Raw genomic sequence first — 17,639 nt, 5'->3', positions numbered from 1 at the left:
ACACACTAAATAAAATGTATAACTGTCTGGAAAAAAACAGACATTGTATGTATTGCTATTAGCAGGCTGTCACATCCCATCAGCTATTTTTGTAGAACCCAATGGAAAATACCCGCAAGGGGCTAATTAATTATAAGCAACACAGAATTTTTTTGTACAAGCCACAGATGACCAAACATCTGGTGAAACCAAACACAATGAAACCGGACAAAGGCACCACAACATGAGATTGTTTTCTTTGTATCAGACTTTACTACATCAGTAATTGTCTGTAAAATAATTATTTCATTCAAGTCAGTATGGCCATAAATTATTTCTGTCATGAAACAAAATATATATCAACTTTCTTCTCTTATTTTTTTTTAAGTATATATTGTATGTATATTTATATATTTATATCTTTATAGTACAATTACCATAGAAAAGAACAGCTATATTGGACAACAGTAAATCACACAGGATAACAGTCATTACGTTTAGGTTGAACAAATATATTCTTTGCTAAAGGCTTGATTCTAGTACTTCGTCCCAGCAGCTGAAATACCCGTGTACAAAAGGAGCCCAGTGTCACTTGGTCATGGTGGAGTGGATGGAGGGGTGCCTTTAAGACTGCTGAGTGCTGCATGGATTCGAAAATGAAGCCGTGATTCCATGGAGTAATCCTTGTAATTGTTTCTGTAAAAAAAAGATAGAGATTGGTAGTCAGGTGATAGACATTTCATCAAACAGAAATAGGCAAGAAATAACAGTCATGAAATAAATATGGGAGCCTTGCCCTTGGATAATTTTAATATGCAGATTTTGCAGCCATCACTTACTCTACCAATCACATATGAATGGTGCAATTATGCAAGATCAATTGCTACTCCTTACGTAGGGGAACAGAATGTTTCAACTGTGCAATAAAATGTAGCTTTAAAAAAAAAAAAATCAAAACCTTAAACAAAAAGGGACTTCCCATTGTTGAAGTACAAGACATACATCAAATGGCAATGAGAGCCACTGCCACTAACTCAGCCCAAAGTGTATCATCCAAATATCCATCATCAGGGGCTCAAGTTTAGCTGGCTGTTTATTTAAAGCAGGGGTGTCCAAACTATGGCCCTCCAGGTGTTGAGGAACTGCAAGTCCCATGAGGCCTTGCAAGACTCTGACATCCACAGGCAAGACACCCAGAGGCAGAGGCATGATGGGACTTGTAGTACTTCAACAGCTGGAGGGCCATAGTTTGGACACCCCTGATTTAAAGGATAAGTTCACTTTTTGGACAAAAATAACAAATGCACATTTTTTTGCAGGTAAAAAAAAATTTGAATTTATCATTTTTTGTCCAAAAGGAGCCTGTAAAGAATTGCACCAGTGATCAGGAGATGCCATGCAGGTCTCCTGAAGACCTGTCAGAATATCTGGTAGCCGTATGGGATATACAGCCAAGCAGATATTCTGACAGGAAGCTTGAATGAACTACCACGGCGCTGTGGTAGTTCATTGAAAACTACAAGCCGATGGCCGCTAAGGCTGCCGGAACTTGTAGGCACGCAAAGAATTCTGTGAATGAGTGACACGGCCGTGTGGCTGGAGCCCCACACGGCCGCGTTGTTTTCAAATCTGACAGATAGTACAGGGAGAAGTTTCCCTGTAGTATCTGTAAAAGGGAGGAGGGGAGGCGGGCGCTGCTGCGATTATGGGAACATGTTCCACCCTAAAAACGGGTGGAACATGTAACATGTTCCCAAAGGTGAACTTATACTTTAAATTTAGATGACTGCCAGTAAAAACTTATTTTGTACCCCGCATTGCAATGGTGTAAGCAGAGGCTGAAAGCCTGGACTAATCCATCATTATCACTTATTGAACAAATTAATTTAGTCAAAATGAAAATCCTTCCGGTAATGTATTTTTTAAGACGACATTTAGCGGTTTGGATCCAGAGAGCCACTTTTAAACAATATGACTCTTGTTATATCCTTTCCATGGCACCCTTTTAGATTCAGTAAAAGGACACTGTCGCCCCTGAACCCAAGGGGGCCTGGTGCTATCTGGCAGCATTAGTTACACGTGCCCATGACTGGATAAAATCAGATGACAAAAATGCCTCAGTTGTACTAGAGGCTGCCTTCTCTTTTATCAAAGTTTGGCACATCACTTTGATTAAACCCAATACCTATTGTTATTACTGGTCCCCTCACACTCCACTCTGGCTCAATCTGACGCTTGCTGAATTTCAATCGATTCCTGATTCCTCCCTTTGGGCCACTAGGGATATTAAAGGTCTGGGACACATATGTGAGGGGGGTCAGATAGGGGTATTAAATTTTGATGCATTGAAGTCTGATGCATGGAAATGCAAATTTGACCTGCCCAAATCTTTTTTCACTTCAGGTTCCCCAACTCCTCCACGCCTACAATTCTCAATTTGCTCCGCCAGGATTCAGTTGGCTCAAGATGCCTTGGAATCTCTCCTGCGGGATGACTCCTTATGTAAACCATTATCTGAGATTTATACAAGCATCGATGCTTTTCATGCAGGCTTAGATATCTTGAACACCATGTGCCAAGCGGAGAAACCGGAACTGGATGGAGAGGACTGGGAGGCTGCTTGGGAATATTCTTTCCTGCAATTAATAGTGACTGATTCAATTCAAGATTGTTCACAGAGTTTACTTCCCGCCACAACAGTTGCATAGAATTTACCCTGATACTCCTTCCCGATGTTGGAGGAATGTGTGTGACCCTGACTATTTTATTCACATATTTTGGGAATGCCCACAAGTGCAAATCTATTGGTCGGAAGTAACTCCATTAATCTCTACTCTGACCACAGTTCTTTTCCCCCTGACTGTTGGTGCATGCCTATTGGGATAGTATAGTACTCTACAGGATCTACGTAACCTCCGCAACCTGAACCCGGCCCCTCTCCACTCGGCAGCTGACCGTCTGTACGACAGTATCCTTCCACTGTCATGCCCTGACCTGGCCACTACTGCATACAACGACTCACTGTCAGCTGCCCTAGACTCCCTGGCACCCCTAACCACACGTAACATCAGACCCCGACCGCTTCAACCCTGGCAGAATGACCATACAAAATGCCTCAAACGACGCAGTCGCGCACTGGATCGATTATGGCGCAAAACCAGATCCCCTCGAGCATTCTCCCTCTACAAATCCGCCTTCCTCACCTACACTTCCTCCCTCCATGCCGCCAAGCAAGCCTACTTCGTAACCCTCATCAACACCCTCTCCTCCTGTCCTTGCCGGCTCTTCTCCACTTTCAATTCCCTACTCCCCCCCCCCCCCCCACCTCCACTCAGTACCTCACTCACTGCCCACGAGATTGCCAATCATTTCAAAAACAAGATTGACGCAATCCGTAAGGACATTGTCAATTCACAATCTACCTCTCCACCAAGCCTACCTCCCTCCATCACCCCCTCAACTCTCCCCTCCTCTGACCTCGCAACCGCACTGCCCCCCACCACACCAACGTCCCGCACACTATAACCTCCCCAAACACTCCGCTCCTTCAGCCCTGCTACCACTGAGGAGGTCACTAAGGTCTTCACTGAAGCCCGCTTCACCACTTGCCCTCTGGACCCTATCCCCTCACAACTCCTCCGGTCACCCCCCTCCTCCATCATTCACTCCCTCACCCACATCTTCAATCTCTCCCTCTCTACTGGCGCATTCCCCTCCCCCCTAAAGCACGCACACATCACCCCCATACTCAAAAAACCCTCCCTGGACCCCACTGACCTGAACAACCTTAGACGCATCTCCCTGCTGCCACTCACTTCCAAGCTCCTTAACCGCTTAGTCTACACTCCACCGAAACCGCTTTACTTAAAATCACTAACGACCTGCTAACCGCCAAAGCTAATGGCCACTACTCAGTCCTCCTACTCCTCGACTTCACCACAGCCTTCGACACAGTCGACAACCCCCTCCTCCTTACTAAACTACACTCCCTTGACATCAGGGACTCTGCTCTCTCCTGGTTCTCCTCTTACCTATCCCAACGCTCCTTCAGCATTACCTATAACGCTGCCAACTCCCCCTCTCTGTTGGAGTCCCCCAAGGCTCTGTCCTAGGACCCCTTCTCTTCTCTATCTACACCTCCTCCCTTGGCAAATTGATACACTCCCACGGCTTCAATTATCACCTCTATGCCGATGACACACAAATTTACCTCTCTGCATTTATCCATCAGGTGCTAAAGGGGTGTAACCACATTAACTCTAGAAATTCTGAAGGACCCTCTGCACACTGGTATATACTCTTTCAAGCAAACTATGATAGCACCGGATGGATAAATGCATGCACTAGCTGTATGGATTTGAACACAGGGATCTCTTGTTTGTTGTATTGTTGGGTCAGTAGCCAGACCTGAACCTTGTAGCTCTCCCCATTGTGTCTTTTCCCCTATGCTAGCATTGTGTCCACTGTAGCACTTGTGTAGGCAGGGCAGAGTAGGACTGGCCATAGAGGGATTACTTTGACGCAGTTGGCCAGCTTAAGCATGTATTGCAATATGTGTGAACTAAATATCCCTATTTATTGCATAGTTTGCTTGAAAGGGTATATACCAGTGTGCAGAGGGTCCTTCATAATTTCTAGAGTTAATGTGGTTACACCCCTTTAGCACCTGATGGATAAATGCATGCACTCCCTTATTATTTCACGCCTGGACTACTGCAACTCCCTTCTCACTGGCCTACCCAAACACATGCTATCCCCGCTCCAGACTATCCTGAACTCAGCGGCTAGACTCATCCACCTCACCAAACACTCCACTTCTGCCACCCCCCTCTGCCAATCCCTTCACTGGCTCCCGATTTCCCAACGTATTAAATTCAAATTACCAACTCTGACATACAAAGCCACTCATAACGCTGCCCCAAACTACCTCACTGACCTGATACCCAAATACCACCCTACCCATGCCCTTCGCTCTTCACAAGACCTCCTACTCTCTAGCTCCCCAGTCTCCACCTCCCATGCCTGACTGCAGGACTTCTCCAGGACTTCCCCCATCCTCTGGAACTCCCTACCCCAATCCATCAAACTGTCACCTACCCTCCTCACCTTCAGGCGCACCCTGAAAACCCATCATTCAGGGAAGCCTACCCCACCCTCACCTAACAGCCGTTCTCCTCCACTCCTACCACTCCATCCCCCGCAGCCACTTCCTCCTGTACCTCTACCCCCTCCCTCCTAGATTGTAAGCTCGAAAGAGCAGGGCCCTCGAACCTCTCGTGTATTGTATTGTCTCATGTACTGTCCCCCCACTCTAATGTACAGCGCTGAGCAAACCCTTTGGCGCTATATAAACACTGTATAATAATAAGAATAATACTGGATCTACTGTTATTTCCACTTGAGAATGATAGCCTTCCAGGCATAAAATAAGACAGGGCCCCTACTATACATTTTAGGAAGTCCTTGCTCAACTCTGCAGTCCCCCTTTAAAAAGTAACTTCTCTCCCCGGGCTGTCCGAAAAAGTTTGACAAGATATGTAATCTGTGGCTGAGCTCTGCCTCCACTACCGACCTGTGACTTGATCAGGGATCTGGTTCCCAGACACCTAACATTGGTTGAGCTGTTTGGAAATTTCTGTAATATCTCCAAAATACTGTATTTTTTGGGAGTTTTGCTTTCACTTCCCTCCTGAGTTCTTATCACTTTGGAATGTTTTGTACTAATGACGAGGTATATTTCAAGTGAGGCATTATTGCCTTGTACAACCTTGCACCTTTGGCGTAGACTTAAGCAGAAGGATTGCAGTTTGTATTTTTTTGTATTTTTCTTTTTCCCTTTTTTGGTTGTGTTTTGTTTTGTATATTTGAGCCGGGGAATGTCCAAAGGCTTTGTTTTGTAGCTGCAGTTTGAAAATTATTAAACAAGTTATAAAAAAAAAAAAAAAATTAGGAAGACTGTCAGCAAGTGGGTAAAACTGACCAAACACCTAACTTCTTAGCCTTCCTTCACAACCTGCGAGTCTCAGATCTATAACTAGCTTGCACACATCAGGTGTTTGTGCTTATTCCTAGTCTGTGACTTATTATATAGCGGAGAAAGGATTTATTAATTCCCAAAATCTATCAGCAATGGCATGCAGTGATGTGGTTTTCTCTGGCAAAATTTGTAGCTGCATTTACATCCTGACCACAGAATACAATACATGTTATCATAAAAATGTCCCCTGTGGTGAAAAGGGAGGTTTCCAGTGATTGAAGAAAAAAAAAAAAAAAAGCAGAAATGAATACAAATATGTTATGTATACAGAACAAAGATTACATCAAACGCAACTATATTCTAGGAAACTTCTAGCATTGTATGTGAAATCTTCCAGTTTTTATAAAAATTATCAAACAGAAACACACGGATGTTGATCCACTTGAATTAGGTAAAAAAACTCTGATTGTCTACAGCATATCAAATGCCCTGTTTTGGGTTTTGATTAGTTTTGAATGTGAACATTTAATTGGTTGATGCAGCTAGTGTCCTTGTTCTTTTACTACTATATGCAACTTTTTTTGGTAATAGTAAACTAAGCGATTTTTGTATTTTACTAGGCAAGCCCATAAATGTTGGAAGTGTATTTAAATGCACGTCCCCTTTTATCACACCACACACCCTTTTGTAGATACAAAGCATACAATAGTGGGATTTTACAAAACACACAAAGATACTCACTTTGCAGTTTCAATAAACCTTATGGCTTTATCTTTGTCTCCTTGTTGCTTGTATAACAGCCCCAATTCGTAGTAAGAAAATGGGATTAAATAGTGGTCATACTTCAGTCTCTTTTCACTGAAAGGTTAAACAAGACAGATATCAGAATGCAGACAAATACTGTATACACCATGCATACCTGTAATGTTATATAATATAAGCAAATATACGCATTACCCCTCAGCAAACCCTCACAGATCAACCATCATTTTAGTGTGGTCAGAAAAATTAAATATTTTCTGGTTTCTATGAGTTACTGAAGATCGTGTGATATCTTGTTTAAATCAACAGGGAATGGTACAACATGCAATAACCTATGGTTAGTCAGCCTGCACTCGACTGTCAGAAACAAAATGGATAGTCACCATGGTTCACAGCTTATAAATTATTTTACAATGATATTAAATATATCCATGAGACTGCAGTCTATTGGGGGAAACACAACACTCCAGTAATTTCCAGATGGATCATGTGTCATTAACTTGCATGTTGTTTCTCAAGAACAGGGGTCTCCAAACTTTCTAAACAAAAAGGACCAGTTTACTGTCCTTCAGACTTTACAAAGGTCAGACTGCAGCCAATGGGGAGTAGAAAAGGTCCTGACGTCAGTGAGAAAAAAATATTGTGTCCCATCATTGATGTAATAGGACCCTATCATTTGTGTCACTGGCAGGAATTGTGCCCCATCATTGGTGTCATTTGAAGGAGTTGTGCCCCCTTCATTGGTGTAAGTGGGGGGAATTATACCCAATTGTTGGTATTAGTAGATGAAATAATGCCCCAAGGGCCAGATAAAAGCAAGCATAGGGCCGCATCTGGCCCCTGGGCCACAGTTTGGAGACCACTGCTCAAGAATGTAGCAGGAATCACTTAAAGTACACCATAAGCAGCCACTGTATAAAATATATCATGTATTTGCTTTTACCTCTGGATGACTTGATTGAAGCAAAGCTCTGCTTGTAATAATCTACCCAGATGTTTCAAGCAAAGACCTTTTAACAACTGAACAAGGCACTGGTCATCTCCATAGTATTCGCTTGGATCTATAAAAAAAAAAAAAAATGTATGATGACAAACGTTTAGATAAATGTTGACAACATTTTTTAAAGTTAGAAAAAAAAAAAATAATGTCAGTTGGATGCATTTAAGGGCAACCATGGCCACAATGTGCAAAACCAACAGAGGCAAACTATGGCATTTATGTACATCAAGAAAAAAAATCCCCTACGGATATATTAACTAGCTGCCGACCGCAGATAGCCGAATGACGGCTGCACTGCGGCCGGCCAGTTCTGAGTGGACGTCATATGACGTCCTCCCAGAACGCGCTCTCATGCGCGCCCCAGGGTCTCCGTGATCGCTGTGTCCTACAGACACAGCTGATCACGTGATGTGGTAAAAGGCCAATCACAGCGGCCTTTTACCACGTGATCAGCGGTGTCCAAAGACACGCTGATCAGAGGGAAATTCAAGTGCCGGTTCTCGGCTGCACTTTCCTCACGCTGTCAGATCGTGAGGAAAGTACTGCCGAGAACCGGCAGTTATCAGAGCGGGGATCGGCACCGATCATCAGGGCACTGATGATCGGTGCCCAGCAGTGCCACCCGCAAGTTCCGCCCAGCAGTGCACCCACTAGCTCCGCCCACCCGTGCCCAGCAGTGCACCCACCTGTGCCCAGCAGTGCACCCACCTGTGCCACTCTGCAGTGCCACCTACCTGTGCCCAGAAGTGCCACCCACCTGTGCCCAGAAGTGCCACCCACCTGTGCCCACCCACCAGTGCCACCCACCAGTGCTGCCAGTCAGTGCCACCAGTCAGTGCCCAGGGGTTGTGCCAGTCAGTGCCGCCAGTCAGTGCCCAGGGGTGATGCCAGTCAGTGCCGTCTCTCAGTACCCATAATCAGTGTCACCTATCAGTGCCGCCTATCAGTGCTGCATATTAGTGCCGCCTATCCGTGACACCTCATTAGTGCTGTCTATCAGTGCCGCCTATCCATGCCACCTCATTAGTACTGCCTATCAGTGCCCTTTAGTGCTGCCTATCAGTGCCCATCAGTGCTGCCTCATCAACGCACATCAGTGAAGGAGAAAAAATACCTGTTTGAAAAATTTTATAAAAGAAACAAAGAAACTTTTTTTTTTTTCAAATTTTTTGCACTTTTTTTATTTATAGCGCAAAAAGTAAAGCGCCCAGTGGCGATTAAATACCACCAAAAGAAAGCTCTATTTGTGAGAAAAAAATGATAAAAATGTCATATGGGTACAATGTTGCATGACCGCGCAATTGTCAATCAAAGTGCGGCAGCGCTGAAAGCTGAAAATTGGCCTGGTAAATAAGGGGGTATAAGTGCCTGGTAGGCAAGTGGTTAAAGTGGCTGGACACTCCATAAGATACGACAAAATCTATCACTGAATATACCAACTGTGTACATATATATTACAGCATTACATCCAGCAGGTCTTATTTCTGTAACAAAAAGAGATCAGAAAAATAATTTCCTAATCTCTCTCTCTGACTGTATGGCTCGCTAGGCTTTTGTTTTGTCCTATAAACAGTCCAATAATCATGATTCTGCAGGGATCTTAGTGATCAAATGACAAATATTTATGGTCTATAAACAGTTCACATTTTTCAGTTCTCTTTACAGATTAATATGAAGATAAAAAAATGCAACACAGCAGCAACAGACTGCTTAACATATCTACAAAGAATTTGTGAAAGCAAATAAAACCGCATTCTCACACACCTTCCAAAACAAACCACTGTCATTGATTCCCTTCTTTTGAAGGTAGAATGCAAAGTCATGACAGTTCATGGGAAATATACTAATGCTTGAATAAGTAATCTTAGAGCACTTCTGTAGTTTAATTAAATTCTTATTTACACATTCAAACTTACTTTTTTCATTTTGCAAAGCAGTTTCTGCTTTCTCAATTGTAACCAGGAGGTTTTCTGTGAGGTCAGCCCTCCTCCCTACTATTGTGAAGCCATTCCACACATACATCATTTCCTGTAACATAAGAAACACAAGTATAAACAGAGAATGAAACACAGATTTAAATACAATACTACAATCAGAATGCCAAAATACCTATGTTCATATGCACAGATTACTGAGAAGTTACAATATGATGTCCTCCCAGAACCAGCCGCTGTCCTAAGGACACAGCATGACAAGGTAAAAGGCCGAACACAGTGGCCTTTTACCACGTGATCAGCTGAGTCCAATGACACAGCTGATCACAAAGTAAATACAGTTGCCCGTCATCGGCAGCACTTTCCTCACCCTGTCACAGCATGAGGAAAGTACTGCCTATAACTGGCGAGTGTCACAGAGAACATCTGCATTAATAATCAGAGCCACAGGTTGGGCACCCCTGCTTTATGATTTAGGGGTATCCAAACTTTTGACTTTCCTGGGCCACACTGAAAGAAGAGGAATTGTCTTGGGACACACATGAAATACACTAAAAAAGAAGGATCGCTGATGAGCAGAGAAAGTCAGGCAGATCACAAGTTAATCATCACTGATATAGATAATGTACCTGAGTAATAAAACTTTTTTTTTGTAATATTTTTATGATAAAAGTAAAAGAGGGCAACATAAAACTAGTATGATATTTGACACGGTTTTTGATAAACATCAATATCTGCTTTGATGGATGTAGTATCAATTCTCAATGAATTCTCAAAGTGCTCATCAGATATTTTGGTTCTAATTTTGCCATTTGTGTGCTTTATCCTTAAAAACTGTTGCTCACAAATATAGGAGCTGCCGAAAACTGATAACATGAATAAGTTATGATTGTGACGAGTGGGATATTTTTCTTTCGGAAGATAAAACAAAAACAAAAAAAAAAACAAAAAAAAAAAAAAACTTACAAAAGTTGAGTAAATTGACACAATATAATTTTTCTTCAGCCGTATTTTTACAAAAGAATCAACATTTTAGAGTTTATGATTTTGTGTTGGGTGGCATTCATAACCATCGTGGGCCACAGGTGGACACCTTTGATTTATAAGGACTTTTTTTCTATCGGTTTTCTCCTTTCTATTTCACTTAACGGACAGTTATTACAAGGAAGCACTGCTTATTGTTTGTTTAGGGCTAATAACATGCTTTTTTGGCTATGGGCTGCTCCCTCTCCTTTCTTCTCTACTGATACTTAAACAGGTGCCCACAGTAAGAAATGGTTATGTATGGAGTAAGGGTAGATTCTGCAGCTCCTGGGTGATCAAAAATAGTGGAAGCTTTTTATTCAACATATCAACTCACACTAGTTTTAATAAGGAAAGGTTTACTTTAGGTCAACTTAGTCAAGCTAGAAATTAATTTTATTGGCACTAAAAGGGCTGGCAAAGGGGTTAACAAGGTTAACATGACATACAAATTATCCAATTTCTGCTATTTGACATTTTTGTAGCCAAATGCAATAAAACAATTACAGTTGTTAAGATTGCTTATCTATTGGTTTGTACCAAGTTGGCTAGGATAATTCTGTGGCAGGGGATTGTTTTAATGAAGCTTTGCACCCTCTGTGTAAATATCAAGTGCAATGATGCATCTCTATCAAATCTCATCGCTTTACATGCAACAATTTTGCTGGTCTTTTTTCTAGATTCCACACAGAGGTCAATAGGACTGACAGCAAATTCTGACCGCAGCATTGTGTACAGCAATTTGAAGAATGCGCTCGCGGAATTTGTGGCAGTGGATTGTGATATTGATGTTCCAAAGTATTAGAAAAAGGGTGCGCAACCTGTGGTCCTAAAAGCCCTCTGATGTGGCCCTCAAGCTCAAAGAAAAGAAGAGCATTCCTGGGGTCAACAACCCGCCATTCCAGAGTGCATCAAGCCGGTGTCAGCAGCAGAGGAAGCAAGTGGCCATGGAGGGAGCAGGAATGCTTAAACCGATGCATCCTTTGCAGAGCCAACTTCTGTCCCAGACAGACTGATACCGAGTGTACTTCACCTGGGACCTTCCTAGCAGCATGGAGAGCGATGCCAGCAGAAGCTGGAAGAGGAAAAGTGGTCAGTGTATTAAACACATACACTGCGGTTTTACAATGGGCATATTAGCACCTATAAAAAATACTATTAAGCTGCTTTCACACTGATCCGCAGATGCAGCACAGTGCACCTGCAACTTTCCTGTGGGTTGGCTGCAAGGAGCCAAAGACATCTATTATAACTTGCGGGTGTAGCGCACTTTCAGAAAGTGCACCACACCCACAAGATACATTAGAAATCTATGACAAACAGCATCGCACCCACAAAAAAGGAGCAGGTGCACTGCACCAGGAGTGCGGGTAAACTAGAGTGCATCAGTGTGAAAGCAGCCTTAAAGGGGGCTCAGGATAGTAAGGGCTCGTTTACATTTGCAGTTTGGGGTGTGGTAAAACCCAATAGTTAAAGTGTTACTAAACCCTTGACCCTGCATTTACTATATCCAGTCTACAGTACACAGAACATGGAAATGCATTTATTTCAGTAAATATAAACTGCTAAATACTTTTTCTCATCAGCAGTATGTAACAGTCTTGTGACTTTTATCAGTATCTGGCGAAGCACTGGTTAATCTTGTTGGAGTTTTTATTCTCCTTTGAGGCTGTATGACCTCTGACCCTTAGTCTGGACAGCGCTGTTTGGCTCTGTGCTGATCCCATGCACCCTCCCAAAAAGCAATGCACACCAACCAGAGCATGTACAAACTTGCCCATGCTGCTCTGTAGTATGGCAGATGGATTACGGACAGTAAAAGAAGGGGAGGATTAGAGAAGACAAAATGTGATGGAGGATTAACCCCTTAGGTTCCACAGTGAGTATAAAAAGCATGCTTTACTGCATATACAGACTGATTTTACGGTTACTGGGTTTAGTAACACTTTAAGACGTGTTTTTACCATCCCCCAACCACTGGTGTAGTGTTAGGGGTCACAGAGGTTCCATGCTCTAGGAGGCCTGTGTGGCCTGTCAGATTCTGTTTTACACTTTGACAGGAGGGGCAGCAGAGGAGGTATCTCCGTTTTTCTCCTACTGCAAAAAAGCGGCTTCTCCTCCTTGCGGCTGCAAGAGGTAAACATTCATTATACTATTCAAAATAAAAAGAAAAATGTGAAATTCTGAACCATTTCATTTCATTGTGGCCTGTGACTGGTTACCAAATCACTTAAGTGGCCCTTTCTTTTTAAATGGTTGGGAACCCCTGTATTAGAATTATGGTGCACACACTGCTGTAGCTGACCCCAAAACTAAATTTAACACTTCATGGACTTCGTTATGTTGCCAACTTTTGCATGCAGATACCAAATATATACAGCACTCACCAAGGCTGGCAAGGTCAGTTTTACAGGGTTAGCAGCTGAATATCTTCTAGACTTTCTGACTGCAAACTTTTCTGTAGGGATGGACTTCCCAGCGATTCTTTGCTTGAGACCTTCTACTTGTCTGAAATAAATTGAATTTATTTGTATATTTTTCCATTAAAAGAATGCAAAATGTTTCTGCAATAGCATTGTTTCAGTCTGCTCTGCATAATAAATTAATGTAATCCCCTAAACTTTATTTAAAAATGTCCTAAAACGTCAAATAACTTACAATTCATGCTGATTTTTTAAGTACAAATGAATGCAAATACAGTTGTGTTCAAAATAATAGCAGTCAGACATCACTAACCTGATCAATCACTGTTTTTGGTAGAAATGATATTTCTACATGGCAAATAATTTACTGGCAGTTGTAGTAGAGTAATAGAAATCCAACAGACCCAACAGTCATGACATGCATGCTGCTGATTCTGTGTAATTGAATCACTAATTGAAAGGGGCATGTTCAAAATAATAGCAGTGAGGAGTTCTATTAATGAGGTCATTCATTCTTTGAAAAACAGGTGGCAATTATTGCCATTATTTAAGGAAGGAAGACAGCAAATGTTGTACATGCTGGTTACAGTGCATTTCTCTCTGAAATTCTGAGGAAAATGGGTCGTTCCAGATATTGTTCAGAAGAACAGCGTACCTTGATTAAAAAGTTGATTGGAGAGGGGAAACATATAAAGAAGTGCAGAAAATGATAGGCTGCTGAGCTAAAATGATCGCAAATGCTTTAAAATAGCAACCAAAACCTGAAAGACGTGGAAGAAAGCGAAAAACTACCATTCGAAAGGATAGAACAGCCAAAATGGCAAGGACTCAGCCAACAATCAGCTCCAGGAAGATCAAAGAAGGTCTAAAGTTACCTGTGAGTACTGTTACAATTAGAAGACGCCTATGTGAAGCCAAGCTATCTGCAAGAAGCCCCTGCAAAGTCCCACTGTTGAAAAAAAGACGTGCTGAAGAGGTTACAAATTGCCAAACAGCACATTGACTGGCCTAAAGAGAAATGGCGCAACATTTTGTGGGCTGATGAAAGTAAGATTGTTCTTTTTGGGTCTAGTGGCCGGAGACAGTTTGTCAGACGACCCCCAAACACTGAATTCAAGCCACAGTACACTGTGAAGACAGTGAAGCATGGTTGCACAAGCATCATGATATGGGGATGTTTCTCATACTACAGTGTTGGGCCTATTTATCGCATACCAGGGATCATGGATCAGTTTGAATACATCAGAATACTTGAAGAGGTCATGCTGCCTTATGCTGAAGAGGAAATGCCCTTGAAATTGGTGTTCCAACAAGACAACGACCCCAAACACCAGTAAACGTGCAACATCTTGGTTCCAGACCAACAAGATTGACGTTATGGAGTGGCCAGCCCAATTCCCGGATCTTAATCCAATAGAAACCTTGTGGGGTGACATCAAAAATGCAGTTTCTGAGGCAAAACCAAGAAATAGAGAAGAACTGTGGAATGTAGTCCAATCATCCTGGGCTGGAATACCTGTTCACAGGTGCCAGAAGTTGGTTGACTCCATGCAACACAGATGTACAGCAGTTCTCAGAAACAGTGCTTATACAACTAAATATTAATTAAGTGATTGAAAGGAAAGCAAAATCTTCAAACATTTTTCAGTTTATATAGTGAATGTTTGAGTTTGTAAAGAAGAATACAAACACTGCTATTTTTTTTGAACAGTCTTTTCTTAAATTTTTTTCAGAGGAACAACACAAATTTGATATATTTTTCTTCATGTTTTGATTTGGAATAGAATGTGTAGTGTTCCCAATGCATTTGTGTGTATGCAAATAAAAGCTATTAGAAGGATTTTGAGCTTTATTCACTTTTGTCAACACACTGCTATTATTTTGAACACAACTGTATATTTCATGATGATCTTTTAAATTTTTAATACAAAAAATATGAGGGACGTTCAAGTCAAACTGGGACATTTCGGTTTATAGAACAAAAGAAAAAATTTCAAGGAGTGGAAACTGCATTTATTTTTCAACATACTCCCCTACTACATTTAACTAATCTATGGAAAACGTTCGCATAGAAAGATTTGTCAGTACACCTAAACCATCCTAGGACAGCCTGCTTCACTTCCTCAGAGGTCAGCATTTTTAGCACTGATGACAAACTCTTTTAGGGGTCCAAACAGGTGGAAATCACTCAGAGTGAGGTCCAGGATTTAAGGGGGATGTGGTAATACCTCCCAGCCAAGTTGCTGTAATGTGCACATAGTGCGTCGAGCATTATGAGCTTGTGCATTGTGCTGGAGAAACAGGACACCTCTAGTGATCAAACCAGGCTGTTTTTTTCTGCAGACATGTATGCATATCACTAAGGACATGCAGTAATATTCACTGTTGATAGTGGCACCACGAGGTAGAAAATCCACATGAATAACACCACGTTTGTCCCAGAAAACACTTGCCATCAATACCTGCGGAAGCAATTGTTCAAAATTTTTTAGGTGGTGGCGAGTCTGCATGGTTCCACTGCTTTGATGTTCATTTCGATTCCGGAATGAAATTATGTGCCCAGGTTTCATCACATGTAATTAAAATCCTGGTATCTCCTTTAACACACTCCTTCAATGCAGTGCAGACTTCAACTCTTCTGTGCCAGTCAAAAGTGGAAAGCTGTCTTGGTACCCAGCGTGCACTAACTTTTCAAAAATGGAAATGTTTGTGAATGATTGTGTTCACTGTTCCCACAGAAAGATTGTCTCTAGTGCAATTTGATGGCAGGTTATACGTTGATTAACCCAGGATCAGGCGTTCTATGTACTTTATGTTCACAGGAATGACTGCTGTAGGCTGGGAACCACCATGGCCGGGATCGTCACTGAAGGACGCACGGCCATCTATGAAAAGTTTACACCACTTAAATATCTTACTGCAGCTCAGCATCTCATCACCATACTGTGCTTGAAGTCTTCTATAGATATCCACAGGTTTTACACCTTTGTTCACAAGAAACTTTATTACCACACACTGTTCCATGCACTCACTAACTCTGTTGTCTACCATCTTGATTATTGGTCTTTGGACCGGCCGTGACATGTGCGCCACCTATCAGTAACAGGACACACTTGCAGCTTACTACTGCGTGTAGTACTGCCAAACTAGCATCCATTTTTGTACCTGTAAAATTAAAGGTACCGATTTGACTTGAACATCCCTTGTATACATATTTGTGAGGATTGTATATAACTCCAGATTCTTTATAGAGAAGCAAAACCAATATGAAGAAAGAGGATGGTTATCACAAGGAAGTGTTAATATCTTATGCACAAAGGCTATATTATATTAAAAATTGTAATTTAAGCAATATTGTTAATGGGCTTGTGCCTGCACAGCACACAGTTAACAGGAGGCATCACCTTGTTAGTTTCTGTAGTGAGCAATTTTTACCTCTGCAACTGACCAGGATAAATCTAAACTTGCAAACTTTCCAACCTCAATATGTTTTGTGCCAAAATCAATAACAAAAATAATCTGTCATCATCTAGGAGAAATAAACAAGCACATAATCGATAAAGCTAATTGTTTTATCAGTATAGCTTGTTGATAAGAACAGAAAAATAAACTGAGGGACTTTACACTGCAGTTACAGCTCTATGCTAATAAAATGGTGGCAGTCATTGGCTTTCTTGACACTTATCAAATATCTATTGTACAAAGCAAATTTCACAGGCAAACAAGAACAGAAGCAATGTCTTCATCTTCAATTTAAAAGCCAGTTGGAAAGCACTGCACAATGCAGTATATGCAGAGCTACATTTCCCTTAAGTCTAATATAAAATGCATTGTGAAACATAGGGAACAAAATGGTACCTGAACAAGGCAACTATATCCTCTCCTGTGCTTGCAACAGCATCTTCGGGCAGCATGCTTAGGATTGCAGCTTTTTGGAATACATAAATTGCCTAAAAGATACAAGGCATTATCACAAAAACAGCATCAGTTTACACACACCTGCAAAGAGCAAACGTCCATCCAACATGGGCACAAGACCCTATGTTGTTTTATCCATGGGAATTATAATATCAGTAGAATCTGCCCACTGGGATCCTAAAAATTAGGCACTGCAGGTATTTGAACCTGCTACAAATCCAGTCAGATTTAAGTTATCTGTGCTAGGTGGACTTAAGGCAGCCATGCACCAGCAGATTTCTCACTGACGATAGGTTATGAGATATCTGTCCATCTTTAAATTACTGCTGAAACATAAAGAAAGCTTCTTTTTGACTTGGCCAACAGGTGGGTGTGGCTCATGTTCAGTAAAAGCTTGCATCCCTTTTCTCCTAGGAACAGAGAAAGAATAGCTAGAAGTCCCAGAGATGTTCCAATATGTAGAAAAATTAAGGGTAAGGCTTATTAAAACTGAAAGAGCTTGTTTTCTTGCCTCTACACTGTTGAGGCAAAAACACATTCAACTCTCTGCATCACTAGCTTATTATTGGGCTGCGTACTGCCACCCTTCCATTTACAATAAATACTAGGTCTAAACCTAAATG

At 41.7% G+C, this 17,639-nt stretch overlaps 1 protein-coding gene across 2 annotated transcripts in view; it reads right to left on the bottom strand.

Moving 5' to 3' along the window:
• Positions 1-229: 229 nt before the first annotated feature.
• The window catches only part of TTC39B (tetratricopeptide repeat domain 39B), a 178,910-nt gene continuing 161,500 nt past the window's right edge, over positions 230-17,639 (bottom strand). For both annotated transcript variants that reach the window (XM_089678077.1, XM_089678078.1), the window contains 6 exons: positions 16,957-17,048; positions 13,063-13,183; positions 9,635-9,746; positions 7,662-7,779; positions 6,698-6,814; positions 230-675 (listed from right to left, as the gene is read on the bottom strand). In XM_089678077.1, the coding sequence (XP_089534203.1) occupies positions 576-675; positions 6,698-6,814; positions 7,662-7,779; positions 9,635-9,746; positions 13,063-13,183; positions 16,957-17,048 (660 nt within the window). In that variant the 3' untranslated portion in view covers positions 230-575. The remainder of the gene's footprint in view (positions 676-6,697; positions 6,815-7,661; positions 7,780-9,634; positions 9,747-13,062; positions 13,184-16,956; positions 17,049-17,639) is intronic.

This window comes from Staurois parvus, unplaced genomic scaffold (assembly GCF_062004578.1).
Source record: "Staurois parvus isolate SC_StPar_1 unplaced genomic scaffold, SC_StPar_1.0 ptg000198l, whole genome shotgun sequence".
NCBI classification, from domain to species: Eukaryota; Metazoa; Chordata; class Amphibia; order Anura; family Ranidae; genus Staurois; species Staurois parvus.
This window is presented reverse-complemented; position numbering and strand designations above follow the sequence as displayed.